Source organism: Tupaia chinensis, unplaced genomic scaffold (genome assembly GCF_000334495.1).
Source record: "Tupaia chinensis unplaced genomic scaffold, TupChi_1.0 Scaffold147351_1, whole genome shotgun sequence".
NCBI classification, from domain to species: Eukaryota; Metazoa; Chordata; class Mammalia; order Scandentia; family Tupaiidae; genus Tupaia; species Tupaia belangeri.
Genome location: NW_006207202.1, coordinates 324,692 through 340,690, shown reverse-complemented (window position 1 = coordinate 340,690; position 15,999 = coordinate 324,692). Strand labels below are relative to the sequence as shown.

Below are 15,999 nucleotides of genomic sequence, written 5' to 3'. Positions count from 1 at the left end.
GAGGAGCGCTGTCTGTGTCGGAGGCAGGGGGGCACCTGCCATGAGGCTGGCTCAGGGTAGACGTTGTGCACGAGGGTGACAGTGAATCCAGAGCCCAGTACAGCTGCCAATACAGCTTTGTCACCTTGCCTTGTGACTGCTCGATAATGGCCTTCGTGATTTCTGCCCGAGTCAATAGGCAGAGGAGTCTCCAGCTACTTTCTTACCCAGAATGCACCCATCCGCCTGATCTTGTTCCTTGGACCCAGAAATTCCTAGGCTTATCACTTAGCCCTCTCACTGGCAGGGGCAGGGTCTGCAGCTGCCCCACCTTGTGCCAGCCTAGGATGGCCAGAACCCAGCAGCAGCAGGGGTCTCATCATCCTGGGCACTGAGGAGACATATCTTGCGTGGCCCTGCACACAATCCTAGGTGTCCGTCCTGAGCGTGCCTCTGCCCTGACCTTCATCTTGATCCTTCTTCAAGGGACAGTCTAATCTGCTTGCTCGGCTTGCTCTGTGAAGATTAGACATGTGGGGTGGGGAGGATGGACAGCTGCTGACTGAAGTCCTTTCTGACCTGTCAAAACAGAAAGGGCCATAGAGGAAACCAATGAAAGTTTGATGTGAAGTCATTTAGGACTCCCCCTCGCCCCCAAGTTAGACCCATGGGCCAAACAAGGAGGAGGTCTTGCCAATGACTGAGTTTTGCTGTCAGGAAGTTTCAAGAATAGGCTACATATTAGGTCACCTGTTTCTGGCCATGATCCCGATTGAAGCTGATGCTATCGGTCTCATGACATTCATCATGGAGTTAAGTTGCACTGCTGACTGGCATCTTCTCTGGGGGAATCTTAAGTTCTCCCTCTCCAGGGTCCACCTGGAAAGTGCCAGAGTTGCAGAGGTGAGAATGGGCTGAGCGTGTGGGCCCAGCTCTGGTGAGGAAAAGCGTGACTGTTTATTGAGGCCTGCCTGAGAGCTGGGCCTTAGATCTTCCAGGCGCTAGTTCATCATTTCATCTTTCCAAAAATTCTCTTAGTGAAGAAACCAAGGCACACAGAGGTTAAATGACCTGTCCCAGCTTCCCAGCCAGTCAGTGACCGAGAGCTCAGGGCTGTCTGCCCTCTAACCCTGAGCCTTTACTCACAGTCTCCATGCAAAGCAGAGGCCTGAAGGGGGCGCTGCTCCTGGTGCTGCTGGGTAATCTGGGCCCTGTGCACACGTTGAGGAGTTTGGACATCAGCCCGAGAACTGGCAGAGGGGAATAGCTACCACAGTAGTAGTATTTGTCGAGGGCAGCCTTATGCTGGGTTGAACATGATGTAACAGGTTCTGGGCTCCTAGAGTCTAGTTGAAATATTCCCAGTAATAACGACCATTAAGTTTGTTTGCAGGGCCAGGCGCTATGTTTCATGACTGTGGACTTGATTGAGAGGTGGCTTTCTGTAGTGGTGAAGAGTGTGGCCCTGAAGCCAGATGAAATTTAGCTGGTTGAAATTCAGGCACTAGCATTCGCTCCCTGTGAGACTGGGCAGGCACAGAACGTCTTTTCAGTCTAGTTTCCTCGTCTGAAAAGAGGAAAACCCAGAGCTGGGAGGATTATGTGCATAGTTTCAGAGAGCATCTAGAACAGCATCCTGCACACGAATGCTCTGATGGGTAGCTGTGGTGGCTGTCCTCGTTCCTGTTTTGCTAGGAACAGAGAGGCTCGAGAGGTTCAGAGGGGAACTGAGAGGTAGGTGGTAAAGCTTTTTTTTTTTCCCCCAAGATTTATTTATTTAATTCTACCTGTTATTGTTATTTTTAATTTGACCAGAGACTTAAAGAGGCAGAAAGGGAAAGCGAGAAAGCAAGCTGCCAGGTCTGAGACTCGAACTGCAGTCGGCCATGTGGAACCTCAGTGCCTTTAACCACCACGCCACCTGACTGCCCCGGTGAAGACTGTTTTTTTTTTTTTTTGGGAGAGGTTTTTGCTATAGGGCGTTTGTGCTCGCCAGACAGAGACAGAGAGACAGAAAGCAAGAAATCACCCCCAGGGGGTATGGCCACGCCGCAATCTCTTCTCCTCCTTTCTCCTCTTGGGATCTTGGGCACGCACACACACGCGCCCGGAATTTTTAAGCCACCGGGCCTGGGACGCAAACCATGGTTGACTTACATGGGAGTCCAGCGACATAGCCATTATGCTAACTGCTGGTACCCGGTATAGCCTGTTTTGACCCCCTTCCCTGGTTGCTAGGACATCACACTGGAAAGGAGTAGAGTAGAGAAAGGGGTCTTGGGTCAGGCGGTGGGGTAAGTCATGGGTGGTGGGGATTGAGACCAGCTGAAGCGAGGGGTCCTGGTGGTGGTTTTCAGATGGTGTTCTGGGAAGGTGCTTTGGAGGCCCCCTTGAGGTCAAGGGGAAACGGCTGGGAGGGCAGGGCTCCTCCCATTTCTCCCCTCTGAAGCATGCCCTTTGTGACCTGTGCTGCACAGTGGGGTTTGGAGCAATGCTTTGTTAGGAAAAAAAAAAAAATTCCCCTTAAAAAAAAAGTTGAAAAACAGCAGAAGTAGGACACCCCAGGCAAGTGGGAAAAGAGGCTGGGGACAGCGTGTCCCGACTGGTCGGAAGGGTGGTGATAAGGGGAGGAGGGAGAGAAGAGATAGCTAATCTTAGGAAAGGCAGAGGGAAAGGAAGTGGTGCTTTAAGAAAAATTAATCCAGAGGCGTCTGACAGGATGGCTGTGAGGAAGAGACACGGGAGGGGGGGGAACCAGTGTGCAGCTCACAGAAGGGCAGGGACGACTGTACCTCAGAGACTTCGGAGCATTACCCCGACACAGCTTGGCAGTGGGACGTCAGAGCAAGGAGACCACATGTCCAAGCTGGCCTGGAGGACTGGGAGTGAAGGCGAGAAGCTGAGGTCGCTGGTGGACATGGAGGGTGGGAGGGCTAGGGTTAGAGTCTGGCTTTCGGGAGACAGAGGTGATGAGCAAGGTCTAGTAGAGATCTAGGCACGGAGTCTGCGATGCTGGGAGGCGGGTGTGAGGCTGGAGGCCCATCAGATTTGGGAGGAGTCCCTCTAGGGGATGGTGGATCCTCCAAGGAAGGTGAAGAGCTGGGGGCCCCTCGGGGACTCAGGCTCTGCAGCTTGCCCTCTGCTGCTGGAGCGTCTCAACCACGGCGTTGAGGAGCCATTTCCCGAAGTCTCTGCCACTCCCCAGTGCCTGCCACCTTGGGCACAGTGAATAGGTTCAGCCGTCTTCGATTTTCTCACGTGGGGCCCCTGCCTTGGGTGAAGTAGGGTCAGGTGGAATTTTTCAGTGGACTGAGGAGCATTAGGTTGTAATGTAAATATTTATGGGAACATGACAGCTTCCTTAGTAAAGCTATAGCATGAGAATTTTACATTCCCTTCATAGCTGTATGTGGGCGGGGAGCACGAGGTAAAATTTTTTGGAGAATGAGGTATGTATGGAGAATGAGGTGAAAATTTGACTGTGAAAAAACTATGCACGGGGGCTAGCAGATGGCATAGCAGTTAATGTTGCTGGCCAACTGTGGTTTGAGTCCTGGACTCGGTGACTTAAAATCATACTGGGGACATGTGCGTGGATGCCCAAGATCCTGGGAAGAGAATAGAGGGGAAAGGATTGAGGTGTGTCCATGCCCCCTGGGCGTGGGGGGTGATTTCTCACTTTTCCTCTCAGTGTCTCTTTCTCTGTCTCTGTCTCCCTCTCTAGCTAGTGCACATGCCCTAAGGCAGAAACCTCTTTTAAAAAAGAAAAGCAAAAACTATGTGTGAATATAAAATTACTTTTTTTTTTTTTTGAGGTTTTTCTTTTTGCTATAGGGCGCGTGCGCTTGCTAGACAGACAGAGAGACAGAAAGTGAGAAACCACCCCCCAGGGGGCAGGGCCATGCTGCAGTCCCTTCTCCTCTGTTCTCCTCTTCTTGGGCACGCACGCACATACGCCCGGCATGTGTTTTAAGCCACCAGGTCCGGGATGCAAACTGCGGTCAACTACGTGGGAGTCCAGCGACATAGCCATTACGCTAACTGCTGGTCCCTTAAAATTCTTTATACCAAAACAAACTCATAACTTAATTCCATTTTCCTACACTCTTTGAAGTCCCCTTGTGTGTGCTTATATCTGAGGATTTTTGTTCTGATTGGCTTGGAGCATGTTTCAGAAAGCCACACGGTTGCATCCCTTGGGGGTCTCTTCTTTCAGAGTCCTCTGACTCTACACCTAGTTAGGTGCCTCACCAGGTTGGCAGGCAGCTTCATGACAATAAACTGGAAGGGGATGTGGGTTAATACTGCCTGCTGCCTGCCAAGGGCCAGTCCGGTTGCTTGGTGGTTTCTCTGGCACCACTCGAGACTGTCTTGTTTAATTCTCATCAAATCCTTACAACTCTACAATGTTGGTCATATTAGCTCCATTTTACAAGTGGGAAACAGTGTGAAAGACTAAGTAATCTGTCCCTGGTTATATAGCTCATCGAAGGCCAAGCTGGAATTTATATCTAGGACATTTGGCTCTTCACTATGTAGCACAGTAGGGTAGGAAGGGGTCTCCAACCCCAGTCCTCCTCCTGCCCCACTAATTCCTTGGAAAGGATGGAACCCCCAGAATGGAACTCTCCCTTTCTGCGACTTACACTCCAGATTTTCCGTGGGGAAAGTCAGTTCAGTGGCAGTTGAGTCAGGCAGGAGGGGCATGATGATCTGAGTTGTTTATCACCTCCTATGGGAAGTCAGGAGACAGAACAATCTGATGCTTGGGTGCACGGCTGGAGTCATGGTGGGAAAAGAAAGCTAGACCAGGTCAGCACGTTAAACAACAGGATCAGGAAGGTGTCTGAGGCAACAACAGGGCTTTCTGACATGAGGGAGGGGGCCAGTTCCGTCTAACATAATGCAGGTTGAACCTTGAGGGTTGCTATGGTAACAGCTTCTTCTAATAGCATAGGTGGATGTGAGAAATTATAAAAAACCGAGGGCTTCCATCTCTCCTTGCGGTGTGATTTTGGGCCAAGGTTGCTGGCATGTAAGTGTTGGCGGGTAACTGGGGAGAGTGATTGGAGCGGTGTGTAGGGAGTGGTGTGTAGCTCCCAGGTGCTAGGAGCCACGGAGGCTAGAACCTGCCTGCCCAACCCCAGAGCGCCGTTAGGATTCAGTAATAGCATTTTGCTTGACTCACTGTTGCACCCCAGGGCTTTCAGGAGTCACCCCTAATCATCAAATTACTCTCAAGAGACAGAATAATTAATATTTGTGTAGTGTTCAAAGTTTGCAAAGCCCTTTTCTGAGCCACACAACAGCCCCAAATTGAGGTCAGAAGACTTGATCAAAGTCACAGCTAAAGAGCTATGGCACCAAGGTGTAACCCCGGGGCATCTGTGCCCAGGTTCTGTGCTTTTCTTCTCTGCATCCTGTGGGGGGATGTGTGGGGAGAGCTGGCATTAACGGTGTAGACCCAGAGGGAGTGGGGTTCCACAGTCTGCCTCAGGGGCTGGTGTGTCGTACTTCTGTCCGGGTGCTCTCACTGCCTAGCAGTGCTGCAGTTCGCTTGCTTGCAGAGAATCTCTGATTGGTCGAAACTATTTGTTTTTGAGTTAAATAATCTTGACAAAGATTCTCATTGCATAAGAACCATCAATATTGCCTTTTGTTTCTTCTTAGTTTGCTATAGGGCACGTGTGCTCACTGGAGAGAGACAGAGAGAGAGAATAAGAAATCACCTTCCCACTAGGGGGGATGGCCACGCCGCAGTCCCTTCACTTCCATTCTCTCAGGGCTTTAGACATACACTCATCCACCTGCGCTTGGCATGTTTTTCAAGCTGCAGGATACAGGACTTGAACTGTGGAGTCAGCCACGTGGGATTCAGCTGCCTTCACCACCATGCCACCTACTGGCCCATTGCCATTTATCCCCCTATCCCCCATCCTCCACCTCCCCATTAAGGACAAATGCAAAAGGTTACTCTGATCTTGAACCCTTACCTGCAAGCCTTCCTCCCTTCTGTAAGTGGTGAGAAATGACAGCACCCTTGGCCTAAATCCACAGGCTGTACCTGCTTCTGGGCTTTCTATCTCCCATAGATCATGTGCCCCGTGTTCAGGGCATGTGGGGTCGATTTAGCCCAGATATAAAGTGATGGCAAGAATTGAGTCCAGAGATAAAAGCTGTAGGTGCTAGCTGGCCAGAGGCCCTGCCCGCCCCTCACCACGGTGAGTGTGCTCCAGGGGCCTGGCACACCTGGCAGTGCTGCGTCTTCTGGTTGCAGTGCTCCAGCTCTTCGGCCTGTGCCCCTGCCCCCTTTCCCACTCAGTTCTTTGCGGCCCAAAGTGGAGCTCCGGGCTGTCTGTAAAATCTCTCGGTCAGGTGTCCCTCTGCTCGCTCCCCCTTTGTGTGATCTGTTATCCTTGCACACGTCTCCCACGGAGGGTGCAGTTCAGTTCAGGTGACAAGCTGCAGCCATAGGTTTTGATGGCCCACCCAGAGTTTTTCATGGCTTTGAATTGGAGACGAAAGTTAAACACGGGGAGCTGCGCTCAAATCTGGATTTCTAGCTCTCCAGGAACACTGGCAGATCTGGCAAAGCTGTGCCCTCCTGCCAGCAGGAGGTGGCTGGTGCCTGGCCAGGTGTTGCCTCCTAGAGGGACACACTCCCCCCTGGCTTGGCACATAGCCTTTGACTGACTGGCTGGGCCCTGGTAGGCAGCTGGAGGTTGTAACCTTTGGTGGAGGTGAGAACTGCAGAGAAGGTTATTTTTTTAAAGGAAAAAACCCCAAAAAACAGAAAACAAAAAGAAACCTTTTCTTCCTCAGGGGCAGGGGGCACGTTTCTTCCTACTGCAGAGAACACAGATTAGCTCTGTATCACTTCCACTGCTGGTTCATCTGATCACCTCTGAGCTGATGTTCTCACCCCAAAGAGGCGTGATGTTGGGCTGCACCTGTGACCTCTGAGTAGCACCCACCTCACCAGCCATCCCATTCCCATCCCTGTCCTGGCCGCTCAGACCTGCGGTGGCTCCCGCGGGGCTCTGCCGCTGTCCCTCTGTCACCTCTGCCCACAGTGAGACCTCTAGGCCTGTCAAAGCTGCTGCCCCTTACCTCAGTGGTCCCCTTCCCTGTCCCCTGTACTCACAATGATTCGTTGTGAGATTTTGGCCTTTTAAAAATCAAACTGGGTTCCTTGAGAGTTAGGGTCTGATTTTACACATGAAGGCTGTGCTGTGTCTGGCTCATAGTAAGGACTCAGCGGTTACTGCCATCCTCTGCCCTGGTTAATCTTTCCTCCCTGACATGAGGCCCTGCTCAGTTCTTGGCACACGGTAATCGCTTCATAAGCTTGTATTTAGTAAAGGAATGAAGAAAGGAAGGCAGGCATGGCTGAGTGGGAGAAGGCCTCGCTCTCCACCCCTACTTCTTGTGCAACTTGTTCCCAGCTCGCTGACTTGTTTCCTTCCTCCGGGCCTCCATCGTGTTTTTGGCAGACGTTATATGCTCTCTGCAAGCCAGTCTATACCAGGCACTGGAATACAAGATGAATTAAACAGTCTCCATGTCTCCAAGGGGCGTCTCTCTTCTCACTTCTTTCTGCTTCCCGGAATAGCACACTCTGGACAGCACCAGAGAAGTACCCAGCATCCTCCTGGGCATCTTGGTGGAAGGGAGTCTGGCTGGTTCAGAGCCCTGGGGCAGAGGGAGGAGGAAATTGGACTTGTCATGCCCTCTAGAAACATGGGCTCTGGGTCCCTGTTTATCATCTTAGCACCCCTCTGGTTCCCTACTTTGTGACACCCCAGTCATGGCCACTCTCAGAAGTGCAGTTGGACTTTCCCAACTTGTTGAGTGACTCGGAGTCATCGGCCAGCAGCAGATGCCCAGGCTTCAGAGGTACCTTCGTAGATGGCAACTTTATAGGCCTTGGACAAAATATTTTCCTGTTTTCTCCTTCTCTAAATTACAGACTCGGGTGCATGCTGCTTTCAACCTCACTGAGGCTTTCTGCCTCACTGGATGACTGAGGGGCAGGCTGTTGTCTCTGGACTTGCAAGAAAGGCATCAAGAACCTCCAGGGATGGGTGATGCCGTGATAAATTGCACAAGATGGCACTTGCCTGCCCAGTCTTGAGCTGTTGTATGAGGATGGTGAAGCGAGCCACTTCCATCTTGGAGGCAGGGACCTAGGAGTGGCCAGGGTAGTTAGCGTGCTTGCGTGGGGTGTAATCTTATCTTGGGCCGTAATCCACATCTAGGCCCTATAACTCAGCTCTTTCCTTGTTGCAGCCTCGTGATGGGCAGAGCAGGTAGGACAAAGGTGTGGCTAAAATGAAGACTCCAGAGGAGGGAAGAGACTGGGCCCTCAATGATTTGACCCCAAGAAGCTCACTGGACCTGGAACAGTACACTTCCTATTTCTTCTTGGACTTAATTTCTTCTTTGAAATAGGGTAATTAAGCCCTGTGCTTACTTTACTTACTAGAGTGGTTATATAAATTAATGGAAGAGTTTGCAAAGGCCTCTGATCTCAGAAGAAAGGAGCCATGTGACCCTGAGTGTTTACCTATTTTAACAGTAGGGAAAATCGAGTCCCTGAAGGGAGTGGTTTAACCTCCAGCTGTTTGGGAAAGTTGGGAGTGGGGTCCTAAGCATACCTGTTCAAGAAGAAATGGGAGCTGTGTCCCTTGCACACGTGGAAGTGCTTTCTGAAGCAGGAGAGGCCAGTGAGCAGAGGAGGCAGCAGCTGGGGGGTAACTACCCTCAGCCCATCACTCAGGCTCCATGTAGGGTGGGACCTATTGCCTTTTGGGAGCCTTACAGCATGGCAAGCATCCTCATGTAAATCTCGCTCTGTCCCTCCCCTAAACCCTACACCCCACCTAAGTTCTCCAGAGTGTGGGCTCTTATGAACTGTAGCTACATCGTTCTGCCTGTTGGTCTTGGTTGTATGGTGGCTGACTCTGATGACGCCTCACTTGGTAATGCTCGTGGTCACGGGATTGCTAATCTAGAGCTTAAATACTGGCATGTGCCCCTACAGAGCTGAGGCCTTTGCTCTCTCTTTGTCAGATGGGTCTACGTCCACCTGAATTCCCTCAGAGTGTTGAAAGAAGGAAAACTAAGATAAGAGATGCCAGACCAGTGAAAATGGAAATGTCACTAAAAGTTAAATTAAGAACCCTGGGAATTCTGATGTTCTAGGTCTGGAGGACTTAGGACTCTGGCCTTAAACAAGAACTCCGGGTAGTTCAGATGCACATGTTGAGAAAGCCGGCCTGGTGAAGGCACCGCCATTTCTGAGCTATGTGACCTTGGGCAAGTTACTTCACTTCTCTAGACTGCCTCAGGGAAGCTGGGGTGGTACCAGTACCCACTGTGTAAGATGGTCATGAGGGTCCCCAAGTACTTACATGATGCTTACTGTGTTCCAGGCACTGCTCTTACAGATGGAGAAACTGAGGCACAGAGAGAATTAATAACAAAGCTAGTAAGTGGCAAAGCTGGGATTCAGACCAGGTAGTCTGGCTCTAGAGTCTCTTGTAACCTCTAAGCAGATAGCCCAAGGAATGTTTTGTGGACCCCAGGGGTCTCCAAGACCCTTTTAGGCCATCCCTAAGGACAGAGTGATTTTCATAACAATTCTTAGTACATTATTGTGTTGCTCACAGAAATACCCGAGGCTGGGTGATTTGTAGAGAATAGACGTTTATTTGACTCACAATTCCTGTGGCTGGAACATCCAAAGGCATGAGGCTGGCTACAGCATTGTGGAGGGCAGGATCTTAGGTAGAGTGGCTGTCTGTAAGTTTCTGCTTGTTCTGGTCTCTTTTCCTCTCTTCTGAAACCACCAGAACTCAGTCATAGGGGCCTTGATCTAATAACCTTATCATTCCCAATGGCCTAGGTTATTATGAAGGGATTAAATGTCCACTTAACACCTTTATAGTACAGCCAAGTCCCAACACATGTATTTGGGAAGTCATTCAAACTATAGTAAATTCTAAGGTAGTATTTTTACTCTCCTCTTGTATGAATATAGAGTGTTCTCAGAACTGCAGCTCCTGGGATCACATTTTCATTCTGGAAGCTAAAAGAACGTGTGCTTGTGTATTACTGTGTTTTATAAAAGTTCTCACTTTTAATTTTTAATACAGTATTATATTGAAAGCTTTAATCCACATAAATAAAAATTCTTTGGAATCTTCAGTAATGTTAGGAGCTAAAAGGGATCCCAGGAGCCAAAAGGGATCCCAGGAGCAAAATATTTGCCATCCATTGTTGAAGGCTGTGTTGCCTTCAGTTGTTGTTTCCCTGTGGTCAGTGACTGGGGGAGAATTGGTGCTGGTCCTGGGACTCTTTGGCTCTGCTGAGAGCTCTCTGGTGCTGGTGTGGAGGAACCTGCCTGTGTGTAAGACTGAGTCCTGAGCCTGCTAGTGTTTCTGTAGGTGGTGCTGCACACTGCGGTTTGTGTGTGGCCAGCCAGCTGCCCAGGGCTGGAGCTTCTGCCCTTGGCCCAGCAGTGTCTGCTGTGCTCAGCCCTGACTGCAGGAGGGAGCAGACACTTTGTTCTGTGGCTGGTCACTGCCTGGGCAGAACTAGCTCAGGCGCTGCTGCTGTGGCCCAGCACATTCTCAGCTGAGCCATGCTGGAGGCCTTTGTAATAGTAATTTCTGTGGTGTTGGAATCGTCGGACAGAGTTTGTTCTAGGCCAGGCCTCACACAAACCAACACTTGGCCTGTTTTATCTCGTTGAGCTCAGCACCAACCCTACGAGGAGATGCTGCTGTTCTACCCATTTACAAATGAAGACCCTGAGGCTCAGGTGGGTATCACTTGTGTGAGAACCCACAACTGGCAAGTAACAGGACCTGTCCTTAGACTAGCTGTCTGACTGGAGGCTGTGTCCCTGATGTGCCTCCAGCATCATCAAAAGTCACTTTGACCATGGCAGATTCCCTTGGGTTTGTGTGCTGACAGCTGTGTGCCTCCCTGCAGTTCTCCTCCCCCGGGTCTTTACGGCCAGCATCTGCCTGCTTCACCTTTCAGACTGAGCGTTTTTGGAGCAGCAGGTGAGATATAGACAGAGTACAGGCTTGAATCTTGGATCTGTTATTTGTTGGCTGGGTCTCTGTAATCTTTATAACCACCCCCCAGCCCCCATCTGCATTTGGGACCCTTGTGGCAGCCTTGCGTTATCAGGAGAGACAGCACAGCTAAAACTCACAGTGCAGGTGCTTAGAAACCAGTGGCCGCCATTTTGACAAAACCTGCATGGAGCTATCATCTTTCTAAAAAATCTGACCCTGGACCTGCTGCATCACTGCCTTCAGGAGGGACTCTGGATTTCTGGGCCCTGCCCTAGACTACCGACCCAGGGCTACATGGATGGGGTAGAGCACCCACATTGCCAGTGAGCTTCCCAGGATTCAGGTGTACACTGAAGTTTGGCAGTCCCTGTTTAGGAGTTGGGGCTACATTCAGCCCTCAGTAGATAACAGATAGTGGCGATGACCCTGTTGGGATAGCATTTTGCCAGCAGAGTGACCGTGTAATTTATTGCTTAAGCCAAGACATTTATTTATTTCTTCCTTCAGGAAGAGAGACAGACACAGACACACACGTACACAGTGAGAAAGAGGCACAGTCCACCCTTAGCCCCAGCCTGATCATGAGTATGTACAGGTGTATTCACCATGTACAAGGAGGCCTTGGGACACAACCTATGTGGGTCCAGTTGTGTTAGCGCTATGCTACCATCTCGCCCCAAACCAGGACCCTTTTGAATATAAAAGGGGATACCATTAATAGCTGTGCTGAGACTTAAGGAGTGAACCAGATCTTCCAGGCAAATGGGAGCATGTGGTGGTTTTCAGTCTCTCCTGTTGTCTTTTGATGCCCCTTTCCTATTTCAGACAGAGAAGCAGACTGGAGGAAGTCGCTCTGTCCGCAGTGGTGACCCCTCCTCGGTTCCAGAATGCCTTCTTAGCTACGTCATTGTCGGTTCAGTGTAGCGAAGCACTGGTGCAGGAGAGTGTGAGGACCGTGGCTTTCTGTGATGGTGGGACCTTTTGAAAACTAACTTAATTTTTGTAATGAGAAAAACCAGCATTAAAGGTGTGTAACACATCTAGAAAAGATAAAAACAGGTAACACTGGAGGCTCCTGTCAGCAGAAGGGAAGCGGGTGCCTCGTGTGTTGCGCTTCTTTTCCGTAGTCCCCAGGCTTTCCTCCTGGGCCTGGCTGTGATCCAGCTGTTACACAGATGACTGATGGCCCTCTGGGCAGTGACTGGGGTGGGACTACTGAAGCCAGCTCTCCGTCAGACACACGTCCGATCCAGGTTATTTGGTTTCCTTCTGATTGTCTGAGAGGCTGATTTGGTGTTTTTTTTTTTTTTCTGCACTGAGGAGGACATGCTTGTGACAGTCCGCTTTGGTGACACATGGAGAGGGCTGCAGTTACAGAGAATACTTGAGGGAAACCTGAGGTTATTGGTGTGCTAAATATAACAAGCGGTGACACAGCTGAGCCTGTGCTGTGGAGCCAGCACAGTCCCCGTGTAGGAAAGTTGGTATATTTCTGGTTCAGACAGAAATAGACACCTACCAGAGGGCATGACGGCATCATGCTTGCAGGCAGCCTTGGGCCAGATTTAGTCTCCCTCCCTGCTGGCTCTCTGCCCTGCCTTTCCCTGTCTGCTCCTTGGGGAGTTCCAGCTAGCAGCACGTGGAGTCATGGTTCGGCCGTCTGGTGGTGCCTTCTTGTATCCTGTTGTTTTAGGTTTGGGGAGAAGGAGCAGATTCTTGGTCTGCCTGAGAGGAGAGGGTGGGCAGGGCCATGGGAATGTGCTGAAGGGGACCTTGCCCTTCCTTGAGCTTCCCTGTGGAGTGTTGTCACTGTAGACAAACTCCAGTTTGTTCTTGACAAATAATATTGGGTTGGAAAAGCCATGACACATAGAAAAACATAGAAAAACATAGAAAAAAATGTCATGACTTTCCCAACCACTCCGTATGTGTGGGCTCCGGGAACCTGTCCCCCCAAGCCACCCCTTCCTCACCTGGGTTTCACTGTGTGTTCACAGGGAAAGATGGAGTCGCTGAAAGACAAGACCCTGCAGGAGCTGGAGGAGATGCAGAATGACCCGGAGGCGATTAACCGGCTGGCCCTGGAGTCGCCCGAGGTAGAGGGAGGCTGTCAGGGACTTGAAAAAGGCCAGCAGATGGGACTTTCCAAGAGGGCTTTTGGAAGGATGCTGGCTTAGTGGGAGTTTTAGTCAAGGTCATCTGCCTTTTCTATGGCTTCATCCTGGTTCAGCTCAGCTAGAGGAGCCCCAAGGTTCCAGGCCAGTTCCCAAGTGCTCTGAGAGTGCAAGTGAGTCCAGCACCCCTGTGACTCAGGCCCCTGGTACCCCCAGGCACCCAGATCCCCAGGAGTACCCCTACTTGCTCCAGTCTGAATCTGTAGGCAGTTGCTCAAAGCGCTGGTGTGGTTTTGTTTCCCCACCTTCCTCCAAGGGCTGTGTGACCCTGAGTCTCCAGTGATTCTGAGGCTCCTAGAAGGCTGGGACGGAGCTCATCTGATGATTCTGGGTTCTGTCGTAACTGGCATCTCATCCTCTAAGCTCCTAACCACAGAGTCCTTATGGGAATAACCATAATTTCCCTCTGTCTGAATAGAGCGCCATACTTAATAAGGAACTTCCCTGCCTTTCCCATCTCCTCCTGTGACCTGTGAGTCCCCTGTGAGATGGGAGAGGTCAGCCAACTGGATGTCACCACACAGCGGTGATACTCACAGTCACCTCTTGAGTGGCTGCAGCCTGCTGCCCCTGATGTGAGCATTAAGAATGATCAGCTCATCGGATTAGCATTTCAAGTATATTTTTCACTTTCACTGATGAATAGGTATGGTATGTTTCTTCTGTGAATTCATAGAATGTTAAAAAAAAAAAGACAAAAACGAAGCTCCGCATCTGTTTCTCACTGCTGCCCCTCCCCAGGGCACTCCCCTCACTGTAGGGGAGGCTTGGAGTAGATGAGCTTTTCGCTCCTGTCCTGGCTCGTGATCTCACTGCCTGCCACTGCCCCTCTTCCCAAGTGAGGACTCTTCGCTGGGGTTGGAGGTGACTGCGGATGGGGTTGAAGAGACTTCCTGGGGGGCTGAGTGTGAGGAGAGGTATGGGGACTCCACGCAGCGCATTTCCCTCCCTGCGGCTTTATTGCTGTCCTGAGCCAAGCTCGCTCAGCAAGGGCATGAAGCAGAGCTTGTCCTGGTTAAGCGCCAAGGCTAACTTGAATGGGTCATTAGGCCATGAGCTTGACCAGGGCCATGTGATCACCTGGCACACGTACTGGACAAAGTGCAGGTCTGTCTTCGGCTTCTCTTCATTGCCACGTGCTAAGCATAGTGTTTCTTGAATCTATGCCAGGAATTCCAAGGCCTGCTTCTAAGGTACATGAACTTCTCAGAAACAAGCCTTTACATAATTATAATTAATTGGCTTCTAAGCTGGGCAGGCCGATAGGATCTATGATGAAACATAGATAGAATCATGGAAAATGTAAGCAGAAACCACCTCATGGGCAAAAGACAACTGGGATTTTGTGGCGTGCAGCCTTGCCTGGCCGATCGATTTGTATTCTCTGAGGGGACACATACTTACATGGATCAGGCAGAAAGGAAGTAGGGCAAGCTGCTTAGACTTGCAAAAAGCCTTCGACCAGCTTCACTGCCATGGGCAATAGCAATAATTGAGTCACTGTGGGATTGTGAGAAGAGAGAGGAGCTCGTTTAGTTTGGGATGTGGACATGGCTGGGAGAAAGACATGCTAGGGTCTTTTTCTTTGTGTAGAGGAATGTGAGTGGTAGGACCCAGGCAGGTTGGGGGAGCTCCTTTAGGTGGGGTGTTAGGACCATCTTAGTGACCTCGTATTCATGACTGGTGGAGGGCTTTGTAGTGAACCCCTGGGAGAAAAAGGTTTGAGGAAGCCATGAGGATGGGAGAGGGAGCAGAAATGAGCAGGACGAGATTTAGTGGAAAATGACACAGGTGGATTTGCTGGTTAAGACCTAGGGAAAAGGCAGTGGATGTATTTGAGGTCAGGTGATCCATGGGCCCTGCAGGGGGAGGCTGAGCAGGAGGGCTTCTGGCCTCCCACTTTGTCAGCCATGTAAGTAAAAACTTACGTGGCTAGTCAAAATTAGATTGAAACTTACCAGGGTTTATGTTCCTAAATCAGTATGCTTGTCCACCCTTAAGAGGGTGTTTGTGGCAGCAAATCGAACAGCCCAGATATCTAGGGCCGGCTTGCCATGAGGCAGCAGTGAGGCCCTGGGCTGGTCGGACCCTGGACCCTGGACTCTGTAGTTCCTACTCCTGATAGCTTGTCCATGGAAGGCAGAGAGCAGCGGTATCCCTCTTTCCAGCCTGGAACATGAAGAGCAGGCTGCAGGCGTGCCCCTGAGCACAGGCCCCCTCTTCCTGGATGCCCACTGGCTTCCCGTGTCTGGTGGGGATGAGCTAGTCTTGCCTGATGTGCTACATGTTGCCCGTGGCAGAGAAGCTGTCCAGGGCAGGCCGTGGCTCCATGCAGAAGCTGGTCTTGCTGAACTATGCTCTGGAGCAGGTGCCAAGTTCTCTCTTCCTGTGCCACACGGTACTGTCAGTGTATTGTCCTCTCTATGGCAGTGTGGTGGGTCTGACTCTCCAGCTCTTGTGTTAATAAAGAGGGTTTCAGGGACCAGCAGTTAGCGTAATGGCTATGTCACTGGACTCCCTTGTAGTCGACTGTGGTTCGAGTCCCGGACCCAGTGGCTTAAACTCACGCTGGGTGCGTGTGCATGTGTGCCCAAGATCCCGAGAGGAGAATGGAGGAGAAAGGATTGTGGCGTGGCCATCCCCCTTGGGGATGATTTCTTGCTTTCTGTCTCTGTCTGGCAAGTGCACGCGCCCTATAGCAAAAACCTCCAAAAAAAAAAAAAAAGAAAACCATTTAAACCAATATAAAAATGGAG

General features: G+C 50.7%; 1 protein-coding gene across 9 annotated transcripts in view; it reads left to right on the top strand.

Annotated features, from left to right (window-relative positions):
• The window catches only part of VPS37C (VPS37C subunit of ESCRT-I), a 36,294-nt gene that overhangs the window by 15,174 nt on the left and 5,121 nt on the right, over positions 1-15,999 (top strand). For 3 of the 9 annotated variants that reach the window (XM_014584624.2, XM_027768733.1, XM_027768732.1), the window contains exon 2: positions 13,067-13,165. In XM_014584624.2, coding sequence (XP_014440110.1) covers positions 13,073-13,165 — 93 coding nt within the window. In that variant the 5' untranslated portion in view covers positions 13,067-13,072. Of the gene's footprint in view, positions 1-2,554; positions 2,884-7,813; positions 8,181-8,268; positions 8,432-9,448; positions 9,470-10,708; positions 10,805-13,066; positions 13,166-15,999 lie in introns of those variants that run through there. The other 6 variants (XM_014584625.2, XM_027768728.1, XM_027768730.1 and 3 more) reach the window with 5 other exon arrangements.